At 41.6% G+C, this 24,240-nt stretch overlaps 1 protein-coding gene across 2 annotated transcripts; it reads left to right on the top strand.

Annotated features, from left to right (window-relative positions):
* The first annotated feature begins 14,223 nt into the window (after nucleotides 1-14,223).
* calhm3 (calcium homeostasis modulator 3) lies at nucleotides 14,224-20,646 on the top strand. Of its 2 annotated transcripts, none has more exons than XM_034602852.1 (5): nucleotides 14,224-14,580; nucleotides 14,898-15,046; nucleotides 18,381-18,508; nucleotides 18,608-18,735; nucleotides 19,705-20,646. In XM_034602852.1, the coding sequence occupies exons 2-5, from the start codon at nucleotides 14,925-14,927 to the stop codon at nucleotides 20,161-20,163; spliced, it is 837 nt and encodes a 278-aa protein (XP_034458743.1). In that variant the 5' UTR covers nucleotides 14,224-14,580; nucleotides 14,898-14,924; the 3' UTR covers nucleotides 20,164-20,646. The 2 variants fall into 2 exon arrangements, with proteins under 2 accessions (XP_034458743.1, XP_034458742.1); XM_034602851.1 differs by having other exon boundaries at nucleotides 14,758-15,046.
* Nucleotides 20,647-24,240: the final 3,594 nt, after the last annotated feature.

Here is a 24,240-nt window from a genome sequence, read left to right as displayed (position 1 = left end):
ATCCATATAATAAAGAAAAAAAATGTTTTCCACTGACAGGCACATGTCCTGTACTTGTCTTGCTGAATATTGAATAGCTGAGCAATTTCTTTTGAGAAACACAACAAATGAGTCTGGAAAAAGCGAATAGGTAGGGGGGTTCCCAAAACTATCAAAGAATGACCCCATGCCATGATTGTAAATGTATATAGCAACCCAGTGACGACCAATCATGTAGGAGGGGTCTGTATTTACAACCATCATAGCAGGTCGCTCTTGAACCGTTTTAGGAAGCTGATCGCTTGCAAACACCCCTAAAAAGATGCTTTGCTCTTGTATTGTGTTCAACTTGTTTGCGGGCAGAGATTTCCAAAATTGACAAGTAAGATGAATAACAAATTAAATTTATTGTGCGTGGTAGCATATTTCTAAAATGAACCTGTGGCAAATTGGGTTGAAAAGGTTTTGACGGGTACGACTTCCCGTCGGCATATAGGCTCAAAAACTCTATATCATAATGATTAAAGGCAAATGAGTTACGTGTATAACTGCCTGTAAAAGCCTCATGATCTACAAATCCTACAATAATAAATTTAGGTATCTGTCCCAAGAATATATTTTCTTGGTTGCAGACTCGTGTGCCTGCCGGAATGCAACATTTTTTAAGACAGACTGTCTATCGGGTATTTCACATTAGAATGCTTTAGATCAGAGGTCTTCAACAGGGGGTCCGCGACCCCTAGGGGGTCCGCGGAGGTACTGCAAGGGGGTCACGACATTTTTGGTTGATTAGACAATTTTTTATATTTTTTTAATTAGTAATTTTTTTTCCACAAATTTAAATGTCTTTAAATACACATTAACATGCTCAAGACTGCAGCCTGAGGCTGATATGACCCTCTGCCTGACAACCTCCATCCGTCCAATGTTAGATAAGTTGCGTGCTACTCATCAGTGTCAGACATCTCACTAATGTGGGAGTATGTGTGCCATCCACAGATGGCTTGAGGATTCACTGTCCCTTCTACATGTATGTTTAAAATAAAAACAGGAATCTGTGAATTATTTTAATAGCTCAGTGTTGTATGCAAGATGTATGTTTATAAATGGCAGTGGCACGGCCACCCTGTACCTTGCACATGTTTAAAATAAAAATATGAATATATGAACCTGTGTATTATTTGAATAGCTTAGTATTGAATGCACAATAAGAGGTTAGCTATGTTTATACATGGCACTAGGCCCAGTTTAATATAAAACACAATTTTATACAATATATATAGTAGGGGGTCCCTGCTCCATCTCTCCATCAGTTTGGGGGTCCTTGGCCTGAAAAACGTTGAGGACCCCTGATTTAGATCTTTAGCATGTGCTATTTTAACAGACGGGGATACTGTTACCTTTTTTACAAACAGACTTGCTGAATTTATATTGACCCAAAAGTCGTCCGCAGTATTGCGCATTAAACAAAACTCGTTATGGGCTCTTGTAAATTTGATCTCAAGATCAACCCCGTTTATCAACAGTTTGTCTTGAAAAAACAGATCAGAGTGTATGGGGGAAATCAGTTCTACCACCCGGCCTCCTTCTGTATACTCTGTTCTCTTGACAAGTCCTGTGTTATTTCCTCCCGCCATTGTATCCTCCATATGTCCTGCTGTATCCATGCAAAACAGTCCCGATCCAAACTGTGTATACAAAGTATCCTTTCCATAATTCATTAGACACTCTATAATACATCGGTAAGGGTATGTGTTTGATGATTGTGTTATGAGTTTATCCCCCAACGAGATGTCAACTTGTGAAAACAACGTACACCCCAGGTAGTTAATAAACCCCACTTCATCTCCTTGAGCTTAATTTCCACCGTTTACCTTGGTGATCTAAACCCGTGTATATAGATAAGTGTTGTTCAGATCCAGATAGTCTTCACTGCTTGCAACAAAGAACAAAGAATTCCAGCGGTGCAGAATCAGAAATTGCAGTAAGAGGTGGTAATTCCACCTAGATGTTTTTCTCTACACTTACCTTAAACAGATCCAATTCCAATTTTACACATTCTTTTGACAAATTCTGTACCAAAGCCATTCTTGCTAGAAGATGTCCTTAGCTCTTGTCTTGCGATGTTTGACCGACTTCTTTCTCTCCTCGTTTATTTTTTGTCGTCTTAGCGACGCTCTTTTTATTTGTTCTACGTTTGTACTTAGTTGGTTGGATACTCCCCCTTTGTCCTGGAGGGCGTTTTATTGGTCGTTGTGACATTGATATTATTCCAGAGCCCTCTTGTTGCCCCCTGCAGCTGTTCACAGCATTGGTAATAACATCAGAAAAAATGTTTTAAGCGTCTGTCTTTAAATGCGGGACAGCAACTGTGAGTCCTTTTTTTCAACAAGGGAAATGCCATTCTAAACAATCCACGAAAAATACCGCCAAGACCTGCGCCATATTGTGAACCAAGACCGCTGTATCCCGGTAAATCTCCACCCGCTTGTGCTGTATAGTATGCAATATATTTGTCTGTATTGTGTACATATGGCTGATATATGGCCATTTCTTTTTTTAAATTGATATTTCACTGGCAAGTTTAATTATTACTTTCCAGTATGTAAAAGGAATGCATTGATTCTGGTCCGACTTCAGAGATATCTCAATGCTGTCGATGTGCGTTTTACAGAGTCTAAGGTAGTGTCGGCGGTTGTAAGTTTTTGTGATGTATTGGAAAATTCAACTGACCAGTGTCTAAGGTATTGGAAATCCCCCTGACCAGGTGTCTAACTGCTGTGATACTGTCTACCTGACAGGATGGAACCCTTACTTGGTGGTGTCTCACTGCTATGACCTTGATCAACAGGGTGCATGCCCTTATTTGGTGATGTTTTTCTTACAACTGCTACAGCGGACGGACAGACACAGATGATCTCATGTCTTTCATGTCTTTTTTCATATTATGTTTTATGAAACGCCTCTTTGTATAAGTTCTGGCTTTTGTGAACTTGCGGCCAGTTCCATTTTGAGCACCCGTGCTTGTTGTGTAACCTCTGCAGAGCTTACTCTTATAAAGACTCAAAGGCAACTCCAGTCTGAGAATTTCATTATTTCAAATCTCAAGATGAATTTCCATCACAGTGATCATCTGATTTTTTGGACCTGATCTATGTACTTATCTTAGGAGGGGCACATAGCTGTCACCCACAGTTTGATAATCTATAATGTCGGTATAGACAAAAGTATCGTTTATCCCTGCATTTATATCTGCCGGATATGAAGCCTGATATATTCTAGAAGATGTTTCCACTCAAGATTGACTCGTCGGGAGTGGATACAAGGATACATACCCCTTTCCCGCAGACTTTTGCAACTTTAAACTGGGTATATCACCCTCAGTTTGATAATGTATTATACCGGGTTCTGGAGTTTGAAAGGATACACCTGATTGAAATCCTAACGTTTGAGCAAGTTTTCCGTGAAATGTTAAAACAGCGTCTCCTATTGGTAACACGAAAACTTTTTTGGGTCATATTCTAGTCTAATGTGACTCAACCCAGTCGTAGAAAGAAATTTATTTATCCCCTTCGTAATTTGATATAGATCTGTGTAGAATCCTGAAGTAGCTTTTAGACGGACCTTCTTTTTAGATTTTTTGTCAAAGACATAAAATTCTGCATCTTCTGGTGGACGTCCACGTTTTTGGATACTGAATTTCCACTAAACCCACTTCATAGGGGATTTCAAAGTTCAAAAGTTTGTCCTGTTTTGTTCTCAAATTTCCTATCGTGTTATTAGGGTAAAACACAGTTGAAGAGTTGCTGGGTAATATAACAAAGAATCCTTTTCCATCCATGTCGAAAAAGATAACACGTCTTTGAATGCAGTATGTCAGAAAACCCTTATGGTTTTTCCAAAAATCCAGCCATCCAACCCACTTGACTAATACCATGTTTTGCCCCTGTCTTCTCTGTCTGGATAAAACCTTTTCTACTTTGAAAATTTTGTTTTTATCCACGATAACTTTTTGTAATTCAGGCTCATAAAATGTTCCTTGTAATCTTTCAACCTGTATACAGGGGGTTTTTGATGGACACATTCTAATATGGTAAAATATTCATCTGTATAATTCTGCTCATACCCTTTTTTAAAAGAACCTCTTATTTTAGAAATCCTCACTGTATCACCAACTTTATATTTAAAAGTAGTCACTCGTTTGTCTTTGGTTTTATGCAGATGTTAAAAACAATGACCTCGTTATCTTTTGTTACCTCCGATGGTTTCATTTTAATGCTGCGATGGTAACTCTGATTATATGCGCTGACTAAATCTTGCAAAACATCCACATAACGTTTAGAATTATTAGACGATAAATATTTCCACATTTTAGTTTTAAGAGTCCTGTTGAAACACTCAACCACACTGGCTTTTGTCTCAATAGAGGTGGTGAAGTGAGTAATATTGTTTTTTCTAACAAATGCTTAAAATTTCCTGTTTAAGAATTCCTTCCCTTTGTCTGTTTTCAACTTCTTTGGTACTCTTCCTTCGTCTAAAATGTCTTTAAATGCTGAAAGAACGCATTCACCACAAGCATCGAGCCCACGCGTATTTTGAAAACACGTCTATACACGTCAGTAAATAACATACCCCCTCATTTTCTGAAGAATAGGCCTCCATGTCCATTAGATCTGCCTGAAACTGCCCACCTATTTTATTTACTAAAACCCTATTCGTCTTCAAATGTACAGGGGCCATTTTATGAAGGGTGTAAACATCCTGCTTTAAGAGCCAATCTTCTATGTCCGAATATGCTAAACGAATACCCGTATTTTCAAACACACCCTGTTTCAGTTTTTGCTTGCTCTCATATCCCCCTGCATTTCTGGTGCATAGTATATCTTTTTCATAACCTCCTCCATGACTGTAGTTATGCATATGAGCACTTGTCGTTTGTGTTAAGGGATTTTATTTCAGCCACACACAAACAGTTTTGTCTGCACAGGACTTGTCTGCATACATATTTATTTTACAAGGATATAGATTTTAAAAAATCAAGACATGCATCTGTGTTTTACTAATTAGGAATTACACTAGACATAACATGACCTTAACATTCACATTTTGTTTTCTGTTCAACATCAAAACACACCCATCAATACTAAAAGCACAAAAACATGGACCTTGTGAAATTCATAATTTCTTAAAGGAAAACAATTTATAATATCGACAAGAGCAGATTTTACATCTACATCTCTGTCTGCAACCGTGTGTACCATAGAATACCAATTGACGGACACTTGTCTAACGCAGTCCATCTGCTTCTTAAATCTATGACATCATATACTGTCTGTATCATGTGCAGCAATATCAACAGCCTCACACAGCAGGGTTCTCATCCTGTACACAACATACCATGTTTTGACGTAATTTATCAGACTACATGGATTTCCCATTATCCTTAATTTTCAACTTCACACTCCAAATTTTCAGAGATTGTTGAACTACAGTGTTCAGTCGTTTTTGTCCACTAGTTAGCTGTTTAAGTCTTACACTGAGAAATTGAGGCTTTGGTACTGTAAATCTTGTTCTATCGAAATAAAATGTCAATGTCTGAGAATGCATCCAGTGCTCTCTTCCATTCACTCCACGGAACTAAAAACCCTGTGGTGAACCATAATTCCTATTCTGCTGAGGTGAGAGGGTAGAGTTTTTCTTCATCATGAGTACCCTTCCAGAAGTTGTGAATAACAGTGTTGTCCAGACATTGTCTGAAAAATATGTAGGATTCAGCATCGTAGACCTCTAAGTCTGTTTCTACACTATAGGTCTCACCAGACACCAATCATCCCATTGTGATGTATACACACCCTTTGATTTACTCAGCTCTTTACAAATTGTGTTTCTGAAATGAGCCCAGTCTTTTGGAAAAAAATGGATATGAAGTGTGACTCCTGGTACAAACATTTTTGTTTGTACCAGGAGATCCTGTGGAGATCCTGTGTGTGCTAAATCCTGGAGTCTTTTACATCCGACTCATAGACTGGGGCCCATGATTTTTTGTCCATCTCAATCACTGGGGCACCTGATTTTTGGTTCAGAAAATGGGCTACATGTATATAGTCATTTTCTTTTTAGGAGCCAAAAGCAATGGAGCATCAGATAATTGTATGCGTCGTTTTGGAGTAAATAAAACAGAATCAATACCTGCATCTTCCATGATTGTAAAGCGTATATAGGAAGGTTACTACGAAAAAAAGATCTCAGACAGGATATAAGGGATGTATTGGTCCTCTCGACGTTGTTTGGTACAAGACAGACACACTTCTGCACTATATAGGAGTACAGCAACAAGACCACTCCCTAAAGGCGGTAAATAAACAACTTTCTTTGGCCTTATACAGTATTTTAAAGACCACGTGAACCTGACTGTTTAGGGCAGGATGGGTTGTTTCCATTTACCCAGATGTTGGTCTTATCCCCCCCACCCCTCCACATACACACACACACGACCCCCCTTACCTGTTGTCTCATCCCCCACCACACACACACACACACATAACCCTAACCCCCACACACAGCCTTTGGGAAACACAACACCCCCCCTTACTTTCCCCCACATTTGGAACAGTCGGAGATCGCCGTTGTACTGCCACATTAACAGCTTATAAATCTTGAACAAAACGCCCTTCATTTGGTTGACCTTTGTCACAAATCTTTTTAACCAGAAAAATAGGTGTGCCCACAGGAGAGCTCTCTTCAATATGGAGTTGAAAACTGTTGTTATACCATCGATGGCTTCTTGTTTCAGTGGATATTGATGTTGACATGGTCTATAATCTGATTTTGGTGTGATAATTACTGGATCCCTGTTTTTTAATGAGACCAACATCATGTTTGTCTCGTGCCCAAAGTATATAAGGAATGTCTGATAATGATGGGTGAATCTGTACAGGTGTGCGCATAGATGTTTCAGGTGATGTCATTGCAACCGTGTGTCCTTCTAATGAAACAAGCTGGACAGATCTAATTGTGTGAACAATAGAAGTACAAGAACTTTTGTGCACCTTCAAACTTGGGTTGTACTGCAGGATCAGAAGTTCGTTGCCAATCTTCAGATGCTACACATTGTCTTACCCATTGGTTACAAAGAAATGTGGAAATGAGTCAGACACATCAAGGGGGGTGGGGGGGTGACACAGTGGTTACTAGTAACAGCCCTACTAACCTGGGATGTGCAAAAGGATGGGGGCACTAAAATACAACTTAAACCAGATGCTGTCCGAGTAAAACAGAAACTGAGGAGGCTTCCATTCTCTGTGAGGCAGGCTGTGACTACGTACGGGCCTCAGAGACTCTACTGACCTGAAGTTCAAGTTGACTGCCGAGGCTGAGTCCAGTTTTGCTGAGATTAAAAGACTGATAGCTGAGAGCCCTGCTTTAGCACTGTATGACTCTGAGTTACCTACTTATGTGACTACTGATGCCTCTGACTATGGACTAGGGGCTGTACTTACTCATCTTCACCCAGAGGATACAGAGAGAATCATAGCTTTTGCATCCAGGACGCTTTCTCCTGTTGAACATGAAGCACTCGCATGTGTTTGGGCGGTAGAAAGGTGGAGAACCTATCTTTGGGGACATCACTTTGTGCTATGTACAGACCACCAAGCAATTATAACCCTGCTCACATCCAAGGGTACTTGTCGAGCTGGACTGCGCATCGCACGATGGTCAGCGCGACTACTTTGCTTTACATATGATGTTACTTACCGTCCTGGGAAAGACAGTGTGACAGCCGACTGTCTGTCCAGGCTTCCACTGCCCTATCATAGCAGATGCCGCTGAGGGACCGGACATGGTAGCTACTGTCTTCAAAGAATCCCTGCATGACATGTCTGTACCAGAGTTCACTGCGGCCTGTGAGATTTCTCCTGCACTAACACAACTGCAACGTCAAATACAGGCAGGATGGCCAAAATGCAGAAAGAATGTGTGATCAGAACTTGCTCCGTACTTTCTTGTGCGAGATGAACTGGCAGTAGATAGCTCACTTGTCATGAGAGGCACTAATGCATGGTCGTTCCCACTTCACTATGGTCTAGAGCAGTGATTCTCAACTGGTGGGTCGCGACCCAAAAGTGGGTCGCAGGCCTTTGCCTGGGCAAAAAAAAAAATTGAGTGCAAGTGTTGGCTGTCATATATTCAGTGAGTGAGTATTCTCAGCTAAAGCTACATAATTTTAGTCCTTTTGAAACAACTTCTCAGTAGTTGGACTTTTTATATCATGTTTGTGCATGAAAGCACTTTTGAGTCTGTTAAAAATGGCTGAAGTTACTGAATTATGCATGTTGTATTACCTTGTGTCCTTAAGATGCACTTTTTGGTTTTTAATTAAAATGCAGCTAATTGAGTGTAAAAGGGAATATTTCCCTCTCTAGCATCGCCACCTGCTGGTCGTTTTGGTTTATCATTAACCTTGTTTTATTGTGTTGGCATACAGTGATATTCTGTACTATCTCAGGTTCAAACTGCACCATCTTTTTATTAAATAAATTTGAGAAGTGGAACATTTTCCTCGATTTGGGTCATTGTCATTAAGGGGTGATGGTGGGTCCCGAAGCCAGACCAGTGGAGAACCACTGGTCTTGAGTCATAGACTTAGCACATGAAGGACACCAGGGAGTAGATCTTACTAAGCAGAGACTGCATAAATTATATTGGTGGCCGCAAATGGACAAATGTGTACAGACGAATGTAGCGTGAGGGAAGCGGGGAAAATGAGGGATTACAAAAATGCCACCTGGGGAATTTCACCTCCAGGAAAAAAATAAACTCTTTTGTTTGCAACAGCACAGGTTCGTTGATATCACGGGGCAAGAGACGTGTTTTACTCGTAGAAAAGAAACTTTTATTTAACTCAAATGCATAAATCAACAAAAAGCAAAATGAAACAAACAATCAACAGAACACAAATTATCATATGAAATTAAACACTTTAGACAAGAGAAAAGGTACAGGGCTGGGACTTACCACGGCGACAAAAACCAAAGGAAAAAGGGAAGGATTAATAAACTAACCAACCATGACACTGCAAACCACCAGGGATTGGGTCGCCACCTCAGGCCCACAGCACCTGTCCAACAATAAAAAGATAATTAAAACATGTCACAAGTGTTAAATCAACACTGGTGAAGACAAACAAAACACTGAAAACAAAATAACAAAATAAACCAAATCCAAACCAATATAAAGAACAATTTGAAAGTAACAAACAATAACTACGTACAAAATGATTATTATGTCAACTCAGGTAACAAAAATGGGATAACAATATTGATAAAAGTCAGGCGTCCCTCTGAGGTGGTCACTCCAAGCTTAGCCAGAACACTTCTTTAAAAGCAGCGCACTTCCATAAAAGCCAGAACAGTCTCTTATCAGCTAGAACAGTTCATTTTAAGCCAGTACAGTTCCATAAAAGCCAGAACAGTGCCTTATCAATCAATCAATCAAATTTTATTTGTATAGCCCATATTCACAAATCACAATTTGTCTCATAGGGCTTTAACAGGGTGTGACCTCCTCTGCCCTTAACCCTCAACAAGGAAAAAACTTGTTGAGGGTTTTTTAGTAAAAACTACTAAAAAACCCTTTTAACAGGGTAAAAAGAACGTAGAAACCTCAGAGAGAGCCACATGTGAGGGATCCCTTAGAAGCCAGAACAGCAGAGCCGTCAGAAGCGTGGTGGCCAATGACGGCCGACGAAGGACCAGGGCCTCTAGAAAGGTGAATAAACAGATTTAGTAAATAAAATGACAAGTACACAATTTCGAGAGTAATGGGACCATACGTACCACCTTGCCAGAACAGGAGGGTCAGAGTCTCCACAGCCGTAGCTGAATCAAGCTGTAGCACAACAATCATCTGCTGGGATAAAATAGGCCAGACAGATAGGCAGACAACGTTACCTACGAAGCAGACCTGCAACTGCGCCCCGAAGGTCCCTGGCGGAGCAAACCCACGCCAGCAGCCACAAGCGATGGCAGAGCGCATTACCTGTGTATAGGGGACATCCGAGTGGTGCGCTGGCTGTTGCGCCAAACGCCAACTTCGCCACGGCAACGAGACGACTTCGTCCACGCCAAACAAAAGACTCCGCCACAGGAGACAAGTGGAAACGGAAGGAGGGAGAGCTATGCACGGCTGCTTCCTTAAAGGGGACATAGCATGCCCATTTTACCACAAGTTGATATGGTTCCTTGGGGTCTTAATGAAATGTCTGTAACATACTTTGGTCAAAATACCACAAGGATCATATAAAACAGCACCCTTTTTACCCTGTATAAAACAGCCCTCCACAGAGTGACCTGTTTTGAGTGCCTGTTCCTTTAAATGCTAATGAGCCAGCTCCCCCCTCTCCCCCCATGATTTTAAACGATATAAATTACATATTTTATATGATATAAATTATCAAATATGCATCCCATACTTTGTATTCCCCTTCTGTTGTCCTGGAGTTTTAATTTTCCCAATCACATAATTAAATGTCCCCCTCTGCCCATCCACTACAAGCACACAAGCAGACAGACAGAGAGAGAAAGAGAGGGGTGGGGTGGGGGGGGCTATGAAGACCATCATTTACCCCCGAACCCCGACATTCAACGGGTACAACAACAAGCGGAGAAAGCAGAATCGCGGGCTGACCTTATATATACAGTCTATGGGGCTGACCAGCGCGGAGAAATGCTCGTCCCGTGTGAACAGCCAGGCGGCTGCGCGCTTGAGAACTGCGCTGCCTTGCAGCGGCGCTGCGTCCGGGGTAAACCCGGCGTAACGAGTGGGGGGGCTCTGTGTGTTTGTGCCAGTGTTACAGTAGTGCTGAACACTGCGGAAGTCTTCCACACTGCTGGCTGTGTGGCGTTGACACAAATTCCAGCTCACGCACGGGAGAGCGAGCGGTCGCGCCCGAGCAACTGCTGCAGCCTCCCAGTCCCAACGATCCAGACAAATGCCACATGTGAGTGAATCGCGGGCTGACCAGCGGAGAAATGCGAGTCCTGTGTGAACAGCCAGGCGGCTGCGTGCTTGGGAACGGCGCTGCGCTGCGCTGCCTCGCAGCCTCGCTGCGTCCTGTGTAAACCCGGCGTAACGAGTGTGGGGGGGTGGGGGGGATGAGGTAGGGGGTGGGCCAAGGCCATGTAGGGAGACTTCCAGTGTATTGTTACGACACAAAACACAGGAAGCTCATTCGAGTCACTCAAGCATGACGTTTCTGACTTAGAGGAACCATAACAAAATGCGCAAGTGTTTTTTTTTTCAGAGTTTTTGGGTTGGTAGACATGCCAGATACCCACATTAACCTGTAGAAGCACTAACAAAGTGGAATTTGCATGCTATGTCCCCTTTAAATATGGGGGCGCATGACGTCGCCTAGCAACCAGCGTGCCATGAAAGCAGGCACAGCGCCACGCAGCGGCAGGGAGGGAGCGCGCCTCCGGCTACACTAAGATAGCTTCATGTGAGTCATGTCAGTACAATCACAAAACAGCCATGGCTGCACCTGCACCACTTACACCTGTGGAGCTTCCAGATGGACCATGGGAAAAGGTAGCCATTTACATAACAGGACCCTTTGAGAGGGCCACATGGGACTGCTGTTACACCATTGCTCCCACAGACTATTATAGTAAGTGGCCAGAGGTGGCGTTTGTCTCTACTGTCACTAGCTTCCTAACTTCAGTGTTCAGTCGTGAGGAAAATCCATCCTACCTGGTCTCTGACTGCGGATGTCAGTTTACCTCACATGCATTTTCAACATTTTTTAGGGAGAGAGAGATAAAGCACCTACGATCCAGTGTCTACTATCCAAGAGCAAATGGAGCCGTTGAGAGATTCAACCGAGTGCTGAAAGAATGCACACAGAATGCACAGACCATAGAAACAAGCAGAAACAGAGTTCTTGCAGAACTATCATGCTACACCTCATGCTACGACAGGCGCTACTCCATTTGAGTTGCTGAGGAGCAGGAAGATGCGCACAAAGCTGAACATTCTTCCAGTTACACACAAAACCAAAACACACATGCAAGTGGAGGAGACTTTAAAACACAAGCAAAAGAAGAGCAAACAGTAAGCAGACAGAAAAGCTGGGGCAAAGGTGCCCAGGTCTCAAGTGAATGATGCTGTACGTGTCTGCAGACCTGAACATGTCCATAAGGAATCATCCTGATTCACAGAACCCCTGACTGACAGAAAGTTGGACCGAGTACTTACCTGCTCAGTAATGGACTGAAGTGGAATGCATCAAAACTTGTACACTTTCCAAAGCAGGCTTTAGCATGCACCAGTAAGGACAATGAGACTGTGCTTGATGGGCTAATGTTGCCAGAGAATGTGGTTCCTAATCCACTGGAACCGGGCCCAAGACAAATCTTTAGAGTCAGAAACCCACCTCAGTGGTTAACTGGTTTTCTAAGGTAAACCAAAAGAAAACAGGGCCAGTGACAGACAATATTGCCCAAACTGAAAGTAAAATACTGTTATGTGAATTCATACTGTTCTGAGGACTGAGTTATGGATAATGTTTACAGAACCTTATAAAACTGGACTACCAAAAGTGAATGTGTATATTCATGTTTCTATTCATAATGTGATAGTTACTTTGTACTGTATTATAAATGATTTAGTTTGCATTCAGTTTTACATTACCTTTGTCTCTACTATGACAGGATGTTTTGTCAACTAAACTGTTACATTTTTACTAAATTACATAAGAGGTAATTCCTTCAAGAAAAGGGGAAATGTTATGGTAAATGGTAAATGGTTTTGTATTTATATAGCGCTTTTCTAGTCTTGATGACCACTCAAAGCTCTTTACAGTACAGTTTTACATTCACCCATTCACACACACATTCATACAGTGCATCTATTAGCAGCACTTTGTTGTTCTATGAGGGGCAATTCAGGGTTCAGCATCTTGCCCAAGGACACTTCGGCATGCAGATGAGGAAGTCTGGGGATCGAACTGCCGACCTTCAGGTTGGAGGACAACCGCTCTACCCCTCAGCCACAGCCACCCGTTGTGTCCTGTTATTGTAGCCAGAGGGCGCTGTAAGGTTGAGCGGTGACATGCAAGGTGAAAGGTAGAACAGAAGAATAAAGTTCAAGTGAAGCACCGTATACGTCTCTTCGTTCAATACACCACACACTGTTAATGTGTGTGGTATGTCTGTGAATTCAGATGTGATAGGTGTCTGTGTCATGTGTGGTGTGTTCACCCGAACGATGTGCCAGGCGGCTGCAGATCGGTTTCTCCCCCTCCTCCACTCCACCAGGCAGTCAATCTGAGGTTGTTGTCATTCTTTTGTGGCAATCCTTGGCCCAATGTCCCTTTCTGTCGCAGATAAAACATACGTCCTCAGATGAAGGCGTACGGCCCCCCTCGTCCTCGTCTGAATCATCCTCCTCCTCTGCCGCGCCCTTGCATTGGAGCAGCCGACTGGAACATAGTCAGTGTGGCTTGGTGCAGTTCCTTGCTTCTCTGGCCTGTCTTGGCTTTCTCCTTTTCTTTCAAATTGGAAGATGCAAGACTGGGGTTATTGGACAATGAGGTGGACCTGGATTCTGCAGTTGGAACAGATGGAATCCTTGGTGGATTGACTGGTGGAGCTGGTTGTGGTGCAGGTGGAGCTGCTGCAGCCACTGCCGCTCCTTGTAGCTGCTGGGGTTGTTGTCTTCTCTGCGGAGTGGAGTCGAGGTTGATATCTCTTTTAACCACACACGAAAACCCTTCCAATTTGCAATGAATCTCTTATTTTCCTTTTCATTCTCTGGCTCTTTCTTTCCTGTCCAGTTGTGTTCTGAAAATGCTGGAGTTGATTCAAACTAAAACCACATTCTTTTATCCAGAAAGAAAGTTGGTTGCAAGATGATTCCGCATGAAGTTAACATTAGAACTGCAGGATTTATCATCCACAGAGCCAAATTCAGATTCCCCTTAACTTCCCTCACTTTGATTCTTACCCATATCGAATTTTAAGTAAATAGGTCAAAGGTCAATTTTAGGAAAAATCGTTTTTTGATCAAAATATATTGGGAGTTTTATTATTATTATTATTAACAGGCATAAACATAAATTGCCCAGCAATTTCCGCTGCTACCATGGCAGCTCATGTGTCTTTCTTTCTCTTCTGTCTCATGTGTTTGTCCTTTGTCCTGGCTGCTTTTTCTGCTGCATTTTAATCCAGAGAGAGTAACTGGCCAACTAAACTCAGTTGTGACAATCCACTTTCCCTGGTTCAGCTGGAGGTGCTCTGACGAGCCACCTCCACACATTTATATTGCCATTACATGCAGAGGGTGGTGGTATGCCGTTCCAAATACTTTGAAGTTGATTTTGGGGCCCATTCAGTTATTCAATAGAATAAGATGAAGTCTTCCTGGTAATTACTGCTGTGGCTCCTCCTCAAGGTGTGGCCACAAAGGTGTATCCATGCATTCTGCTACTCACTAGATCACTACAGGATTCACTCCATAGCTGGTATCTTCACATAAAGGCTCAGGCTGTCTACTTAATTTGTAAACTTGTGGATTCAAGAATATCTTGGCTCATATTCTGAGGTAGGATTGAATGTTTACAATTTTAAGTACGTAATTTAAAAATTACTGTAATATTTTACAGGAACTAAAACAATTTTAGCTGCAGGAATTGTATGTCATACTAATTATGTTTTCATTGTTAATTAAATTAGAAACCCCAACATCTTCCTCTGCATTCTTTTTCAACATACATTTAAGCTATGGAGCGTCTGAAGTTAGTTTTGCAGTACTTCCAGTCCAACTCTGAGTCGATCTCCAATGGTATCTGTATCATCCTGGCCTTGGTCAGCGTCAAGATCTACACCAGCTTTGACTTCAACTGCCCATGCCTTCCTCAGTACAACAAACTCTACTCTCTGGGAGTGATGATCATCCCACCCATCATTCTGTTTTTTCTGGGGGTCCTGGTCAACAAACATGCAGGCATCATGACTGACGAGTGGATGCGACCCATCGGGAACAGATCTAAAAATCCTGCTGTGGTGAAGTGAGTCAAAACTTTAATATAATTTAATGAAAAAAATAATTACCAATTAATGTAAGTTCGGTTAATTGCAGCAATATCATTGATTGATACCAGGTGAAAGCCATTAGTAAATTTTCTCCCTCAGTCTATTCTCAGTCATAATGAAGATGCGGTTAAAAAACCCACTGGTGCTCTGGCCATATTTCACCTTTTACCATATGAATAATATATACTGTACATCCAGTCCTGTAAAGCAAAAACAAGTCACTATTATGACTTTATAGCACAGCCTAGGCTAAACTGAAAAACTGTAAAACACCATTCCTACACAACTACAAATATTAAAATATTACACTGTGCACCGCTGACATTTTCACTCAGTCCATTCTAAGAAATATGTTTCTAAGAATATACTTCCTCCCCCGTATGAGTCAAACGGGATGGCACTCGTCTCTCAGCCCCACCCAGCCGATACCAGTCCAGCCTCCGAACCCACCACCACCGCTCCCCAACACCACCCCGCTAACCACAACAAACAACAATGAACAAAACACTGCAGCGTGGAGGGATGCAAGGAAGAGAATGTGTCCGTGCACATTCCTCCCAAGAACGTTACTGTTCAAGACCACCGGTTAGGCTTTATTTCTTCTGACGTGCTGTGCCGTTGTACTCACTACGGAGTAAAGTCTACGTTACTCTGTATTGAAACTCCATTGTGAAACTCCGTACTGTAACTCGGGACGTTAATCCTACATTGGCCGACTGTCCTGCTAAAGCTTGAACAAACATGAGGACGGTGTAACTTACCGTTCAGAAACATCCTGTTGTAACCGACTGTAAATATGTGGCTGGTCTTTTATAGCTGCAAACATAACGTGACTTTCAGCTGTGTTTACCAGAGAGAGTCAATGCGCCAGAATGAGACCGGTGATAGGCCTGGTCGCGTGTCACTCGAAGTGCAGTCAGCCAATCAGAGGGGGGGCTCAAGAGGCAGGCGAAAACAGCCTGTTCTGTCTGCAGCTCCAGAGACAGGCAGAAGAAAGGACATGGAAATACCCATTGCAGCAGTTTTTTGGACTTTAAACCACTGATATATCCTCTTATGGGTACCAATAGCTCAAATTAAATCCAAGAAAGTTGTAAAATATGGGCCCATTAATGATGCGGTAAAGGTGCCTAATTGTTCTTGATGGTACAACCAAGTTACAAGGTACCACACTGGGGCGGCAGTGGCTCAGGAGATGGAACAGGTCATCCTCTGAACAGAAGGTTCAATCCCCACTGTTTACAGGCTTGTGAACACTGCAGTGTTTCAGGACTCATCCAGGAACCCCATCATGTCCAGCAGCTTTGTTAGTGTTGGTATAGCTTAGGGCTTGTCTCACCTCGTGGGAGCTCAGCAACAGTGCACATGATGTAGCCTCCTGCGATGTTAGCTTTATAATAGGTTAGTTGTTGTCTCTGTCAAACCGTGCAAAGAAATGGTTCAGATTGTCAGGGAGAGATATGTTTGCTGTGTGTGTTGGACAGGTGTTGTTACCTCTGTAGTCTGTGATTGCTTTTATGCCCTGCCACATGCACCGGGAGTTCGAGCTGTTGAAATCCTCCTCTATCCGTATTTTGTAGCTGCGCTTTTCTTTTTTAATGCCATTACTTAGATTGTAATTTAATTTTTTATAAGCCCTTAACAGATTCTGAACATCCTTGTTTATCCATGGGATATGGTTGGAGTATGTGCGAATGCTCTTAACAGAAGTAACATTGTCTATGAAGTTGAGGTAGTCCACAAAGGTGGAGGCATAGGTGTTTAATTCTGTGTAGTTGTTGTGAGTGGCCTCAAGGTACCAGTCTGAGAGATCGAACCAGTCCTGTAGTCTGGGCATGGCTCCCCCACTAGCCATACTCTGACAGTCCATACTGTGGGCTTTATAGTGGTGATGAGGGGTTTGTATCCCGGGGTCAGGAACAGAGTAATGCGGTCAATGAGATGGGGAGAGAGCTTTATAAGCATTCGCTATGTTGCAATAAAAATGATCTAGTAGCTTACTGTCTCCTTTAGTTGGCCCCTCATAGAAAATTGCTGCCCATAGGGACACTGTATGAATGTGTGTGTGTAAATGGGTGAATTACAATAAACTGAAATGTAAAGTAGCTTTGAGTGGTCATTAAGACAAAAAGAAAAGAAAGAAAAGCGATATATAAATACTGACCAAATACAGACCATCGCGATGAGAATGTAACATTTCCTTTGTGACGTCATGGAGGTTAGCCAGTCCTAGCTAAGCATAAGCTTCTGGATGGATGTAGGCTTCAGTTAGAAACACAGCGGTAAATCCTCTTGACAGATGAAACGGTCTGCAATTTCTCAGCAATGTTCATGGATGTGCGCCAGGCACGCACATATATGCACACCCCACTGCCTCTCTGTTTCCAGGATTTAGCTGTCCAGTCCAAGCGGTAAACAGTCCGGCCTACTAGCTTTATGGATGTTAGGATTCAGCCAGGTTTCTGTTTAAAAGGTGGTACAGCTGTTCATCTGATGCGAGGAAATCCGCAGTGTCAGCTCATCAAACTTGTTGACTATAAGACTGGGTGTTTGCAACAAACTAGCTAGGTAGCGGTAGCCTGTTCTGTAAGCTCTTTAGCCTAGCATGGATGCAGGGTCACTTGCCTCACTTTTGCTTTCTGTGTCATCTCCGACTGCCCTGTCTCCATGATGAGTTAATCCAGGCAAAACTCTGGTTGTGCTGTCTCACCTGAGTGGTAGTCCTTATTTCATAAGTGGAGATGGAATAAAACCATTTGCTCTAATGACTAACATTTCCTGCAGGCTGTATGTGGTGAGATATAGTCTTAGCTGAATATAGAAATTTAGATGTAGAATAAGGAAAAAGTGGAATATACATGTCCTAATTCAGGCCACTGTGTCCTTGCACACCGCCATCACGCCATTAAGGGCAGAGGATGCCACACCTTGTTGACCCTATGAGACAAATTGTCATTTGTGAATAGGTGCTATACAAATAAAATGTGATTGATTGATTTATTCTAACAAATGTACAATGACTACATAAAAAAATACTTGTGCTTGTAACAGCTAAAACCTTGAGTTCTGGGCCAATTACACATCTTCTAAAGATAATGTGAACTGCTGATGCTAGCGTTCTGTGAATTGTGTTGATTCAGCAGTTGCTGAGTGCACTACACAAACCTTGAAAACACGGACCACAGCAGCAGTCACACTGACTAAAATTATTGCATTTGTGAATGTATTTTCTGGCATATACCTCTGATAATATTACAGTGTTTCCCTCATAGATTTCCCTCATTGAAGTTCTATAATGTTTTACTGCAGGTACCTGTTCTCAGCCATAATCCAGAGGGCCCTGCTGGCCCCAATGGTGTGGATCCTGGTCACTTTGCTTGATGGAAAGATCTTCATCTGTGCCTTCAGTGTGAGTGTAGACCCTGCACTCTTCTCAGGTATCTGTATATTCCCACATGTTAAATAAATGTCATAACAACAATCTATACTGTACAAATATACATCTTTGGTCTGTATATTTTATAATGGGTTCTCAGGTTTGCCCAACAATACAGAACACGATGTGATCAAAATCATGGCAAAAGTCCCCTGTAAGGAGGATGTTATCTTCAGGAACAGCTCTTTCCGCAAAGCAGTGTCTCGTTATGTTCGCTGCTATTCACAAGTAAGGTGTCATACCCTCAGCATGCATCCACTTACAATAGGCTACATACACATCTATGTACTTTTATCCTCATAAAGAATTTCATATGGAAAAAATAAACCCTGAACCAGATCAGGATTACTTCAATAAATAATGAATATTTTGACTTTGAGACTTAAAAAGCAAGTATAAGGTCTGTGATAGTTTGTTTACAAAATGCTCCACTAATTGTGTCACCAGCTGTTGGAGTATTATAAGAAAACTAAAATGGAAATTAAATATTGGTCACATTCACCCATTCCCACATATTCATACATCATTTCTATATGTACACAAGCTTCTTTATCTTCCCATTCACACACTGACGGCACAGCCACCAGGGGTAATTTGGGTTTCATTGTCTTCTGCCCTTTTAGACCTGTGATCAAGATCCACCCTGAGGGATCATATCACAAGTGGACAGCTCTATATGTCAGTTCAAACCTGGCATTAATTTGCATCACAAATGCATCTCCTGAGACCATTTGGGATTAATTAAAGACAAAATTTTGTATTTAAGCCTGTCCGACTATACAAATGTGTCTTGATGAGAATATGTTTGTGTGTGTGTGTGTCGTGTGAGAGAGAGTGATGGAGAGAACTGAGGTAGTGATCAGATCAAATACCTTCTAAGGAAGGTCCTAAACATTGTGCTCTAAAGAACAGTACACGCATTATCAATCCAAAACCCTTTTTAACACTATCTTTCATATCAGATTACAAGCTGTATATTTAGCATCTGAGACTGCAGTGATGGAGTCCTTTGTAAAATAACCATTGTCATAGCTGATTGGGCTTATATAAGGTGTTTGCACGCACACACAAAAACCATATGTGGGGTATCAGGAACAATTGGAGCTGACTGACAGCCCCTTGTGGGCTTGTCATAGTCATTGCACCACTAAGAGCTTTTGTAGCCTTTGTGTAGCTAAATATCCTCACCCTGTTTAGGCAGTTGGCTGGTCTATCCTTCTCTTCCTGATTGTACTGGGATCACTGGGACGCTTCATCAAGCCTTGTTTTGATGACAATGCCAGCTTCCTGCAGACACGTTACTGGAGCAACTACCTCGACATGGAGCAGAAGCTCTTTGACGAAACCTGTGTACTGCATGCGCGTGACTTTGCCCGGAAATGTGTGGTACAGTTCTTTGAGGAAATCAGGGAGGACACCATAATCCTTCTTCCCCATCCACCCTTCATCACAAGCTCCAAAGAGGAATGGGAGAATGGAGAAGAGGAAAGACTTCATGGGATCACAAAACAGGAGCAGGTGGACCAGCTTTTCAACAAGTGGTACTTCAGTAAACCTGAACTTGACGTGACAAGGATTGCCCACAGACCTAGGACGTGTGTTGCCTGGGATGACCATGAAGGGATTCTGATATCTAGGACACACAGTGCTGTGTAGTTGCAGGAGAGGCCTATTGTGATCCAAAACTCTTGTTTTAGTTTCTATTGGTCATTTTGTTTGGCCAAGCTGAGAGGTCCCACCCAAGAATAGCTGACTGTTAATCCACTGTTATGAACTATCAATAAGTGTGCTCATATTTAATGGAAGTTTGAACTGTCTGTGAAACTTTGTACTCAATGAACAGCTACTCCATGAACTTCCCCTCACCCTGTGCACAGAACATTCTGGTATGATAAGCAAATGCAAAGGGGGTTTAGTTAGTGCAAAATGTCTCGCCCTCACCCTCCCAGGTCTCAAAATTATCTTTTTTTCAACAAAGACAGAATTTATCCTGTAGTTAATGTGTAACTTATTCTATCAATATTAAAGGGTACCAAATGGCATAAAACTGAACAAAACTCTGGACATTTCAGGGAAGATGAAGTAATGATTTAAATAAATCAGATTTATTTCAACAACTTTATTACCAACAAACTGCTTTGCTATATTGTTTCTTTATCATCTTGGGGCAGGCTTCTTAAAATAACGATGGGAAACACCTGTGCATTTACTTCAGAACAAAGGTCCACAGGTCAGTGTATTGTCAGTGCTAGTGTCAGCCTCTTAAGTCTGTCTGAGCTGTTATGTACCTCATCATCAAACTTCAATTATGGATGTTCACTTATTGCTTTGTGACCATGGCTGGACGAATTCACCCACTCTCAATGTGATTCACTTGTTTTGGAGTAAATCATTCAGAAATGATACAAATTTTGAAGACAATGAAAGTTTTCTCCCTGGAAATTGTGTTTGACCAATTGCAACTCCTTGGTTTGCAAGTTTACCTTTTTTAATATAGTCTTTTGACTAAACAATACTAGGGCTATAATCTAAGGCATCATCATAATAGAATAGGTACCAAGTAGTTAAATAATAACTACAGTGATTCATTTTTAATTCTTTGGAAAATCCCAAATTGTTACCCCCTTATTTCATAAATTTACATCTTTTTCCCAAGTACCTACGTATAAGCTTTGGTACATATGGTACTGATACACCATTAGTACAATAGGCTTCATCTTAAATCCAGAGTAATTCTGCTGCATGTTGTAGGCTGTAATCTAAAGCATTACACGCAATATTAGAATTCTTTGTACAACATAGTCCCCACACAAACTAATTGGCACATTTTACATCTCTTTTAATTGTTTTTTTGTTGTTGTTCATTTGCTGTTATTGAGCTGTCAATCGAAAATAGGAAAAACTGTTTAATAAAAAAGCATTCCTGATATGTACTAAACAAATATGAATAATAAAATAAAAACAGAAATAACAGACATTCTACCATGTGGATTAATAAATGTGATGAAAACAAGAATGTATAATGCCTTTCCTTCATACCAATTTTCTTTTGGGTTCTATTTAAGCGGTGCCTGAAAGTGGACAACTCAGTCTTTATTACATATTATTCACGATTATGTTATCTATTTCAAAATCAGGTGAAATATTCATCATATTCTTTTGTTTCTCTTTATTCCTATTGTAGGGCACTGATTTTAAGCTTTAAAACATGGTTTTATTTCTATTTCTTTTCAAGATGACTGGCTGGTTAATGTCAATAAGTCTTTTGGTAGGCCGCAGCTGGTATCCTTCTCCATATATCCCATGTTGAACTTAAATTTGGATACATTTTCATACTTTCCAGCATACGTTTTTTATGTATAAATGCAACGCTCTTACACACTCTCTTCAGTCTCCACTCCACTAGAGAAATGATTCAGAAGTCTCCAAGGTGGTTCCACCAGACCTCGAAATAGCTTCATCCACTCTTGGCCCCGAAGGACAACAATGTGTTTGTGTAAATCATGCTAGTCTTTGATCTAAGTCTTTTGTGACAGGGATTACTAAAATAAATTTCCCCATAGGACCAAACCATGGTGTGGGATCATTTGAATATGTTTGGATTCGGGCGGCATGGCTGTTTTTCATACAGGTTGTTGCCATGGAACCGAGCAACACAGACTGATGGAAACATGCAAATGGCAGACCAAACTTTACATACACACAAAATCATATTTTCTACTTATGTTTGTTTACTTGGCTTTAAACCTTAAATAATAACTAATGTCATATTAACAAGGTACCAATTGTAAGTGTAGGGCATTGCTCTTGGTTACAAACTCACAGGAAGTATCATAAACGTTCAGTTCCTCTCTGTGCTGGGAAACATTGTAGGTGTACAGCAGAGTTCGTCAGTGTATGTATTTTCAGTTCTAAATGGTGGACTTGGAAATAAAATGCAGTGCAGTTGGATTTTCTTCACACTGTGGTTATCCTTTCCTGCATTCCTTACTCCTTCTCCTTCATGTCTTTCCTTGACCACATGAAGTTTTCTATTGGGGTCAAGGAATACCCGTTAGGAAAAGAGATTATTTTGACTTTCCGACAGGTCCAGTTCTCACATGAGAGAGAGGACTGCATTGCATGCCACTAGTGGATGCACGGACAACTGCAGCATAAACTATGAGGTCTGATTGTAGGTGTCTGTCAGTCTGCATGGACGCTAACAACATGGACGATACCATACGTGAGCAAGCATTCGGCAAATTATGCTGCAAATACCGCTGCACATAGCCATATGATGCAGCAAAAGTGCAAACACCAAGTTAGAGATTATGAGAAGTGTAAGAAAAATATTTTGGTACATTCTGAAACAGGTGGGCCAAATTACAATATGGTGGCCCACTCAAATCTGCATAATTAATGTGAGGTACTGCTTTGTCAAGGTGAAATAGAGCATTACTCTTGCTGAGGTATGCACTTTCAGAGCACCCTTTTAGTTACATCTGCCAAGGATGCTATGTTCTCGTTTTGTTTGCCTGTCAGGACTTCTCTTCCTACTTTCATAATCATTAGGGCCCGAGCACCGACGGTGGGAGGCCCTATTGTATTTCGAAGGATTTGTATTTCCCTTTTGGGGCTTTTTCAGGGCATAGACATGCTCAAATTCTCACCAAAGTTTGCAGGAAATTCAAAACCCTAAAAAGTATTTGAATTCTGGAGTAATTTGAAATGGGCGTGGCAAAATGGCTCAACAGCGCCATCTAAGGAAAAGCCCCTCAGTTAGCTTTCACCGATCTTCACAAAAATCGGGACACACGTGTATCATGACCAGACGCACAAAAACGTCTGGAGGTGCATTGTGAAAAACACAACAGGAAGCCCGCCATTTTGGATTTAGTGGCCATTTTCCACATTTTCCACATTTTTACTTTGACGAACTTGTCCCAGGGCTTTCATCAGACCAACTTCATATTGAGATGAATGTCATCTCAACAAGATGGAGATAAAAACTACCTCGAATTTAGATTTTTCGTCACATGGTGTGACCGTGGCGTGGCGTCAAAGTTTGATTACACGCCATCAAAACACAAGGTTCTGTATCTCGGACATACATGGTCCAATTGACTCCAAACTAGACATGTAAGACAAGAGTCCCGGCCTGATGACATCTACACAGAAATCATTACTTAAGATTCCAGCGCCCCCTGGTGGCAAAAGGAAATGTCTTGGTTTTTGCATGTCTTACACTTGATAATGAAGGCATAAGATTACTGTGAGTATTTGTCAAACGCCATATTAGTGGCTTGGCGTTAAAGTTCATCAACTCGCCGTGACACACGAAATTGCTGTAACTTCAGTGTTCAAGGTTCAGTCTCCCTCAAACTACATTCGTGTAACAACAGCCCCGACCTGCAGACATTCATATGGTTTTAAGGAATGGGCGTGGCAAAAAAACTGAATAGCGCCCCCTAAAGTCTAGTCCCGGCACCACGATTGGCCGACATGCACAAAAATCGGTAGGGCCATGTGTCTTTTCATAACAAACAAAAAAGGTCTCTTGGATAGATATGCTAGACCAAACAGGAAGCCCGCCATTTTGGCTTTAGTGGCCATTTTGACCATTTTAGACATTTTTACTTTGACATACTCCTTTTAGGGCTTTCATCAGATCAACTTCAATTTCGATTAGTGTCATCTCAACAAGATGGAGATATAAACTACCTCGGTATATATGATTTCATCACACGGTGT

Source organism: Hippoglossus hippoglossus, chromosome 12 (assembly GCF_009819705.1).
Source record: "Hippoglossus hippoglossus isolate fHipHip1 chromosome 12, fHipHip1.pri, whole genome shotgun sequence".
In the NCBI taxonomy this organism is placed as follows: Eukaryota; Metazoa; Chordata; class Actinopteri; order Pleuronectiformes; family Pleuronectidae; genus Hippoglossus; species Hippoglossus hippoglossus.
This window is presented reverse-complemented; position numbering and strand designations above follow the sequence as displayed.

Excerpts from the sequence above, each read along its gene's own strand:
- calhm3 (XM_034602851.1), top strand. The coding sequence starts at position 14,760 with ATGGAGCGTCTGAAGTTAGTTTTGCAGTACTTCCAGTCCAACTCTGAG. Across the intron at positions 15,047-18,380 it reads AAAAATCCTGCTGTGGTGAA|GTACCTGTTCTCAGCCATAA; the intron begins GTGAGTCAAAAC and ends GTTTTACTGCAG. Across the intron at positions 18,736-19,704 it reads ATGTTCGCTGCTATTCACAA|GCAGTTGGCTGGTCTATCCT; the intron begins GTAAGGTGTCAT and ends CACCCTGTTTAG.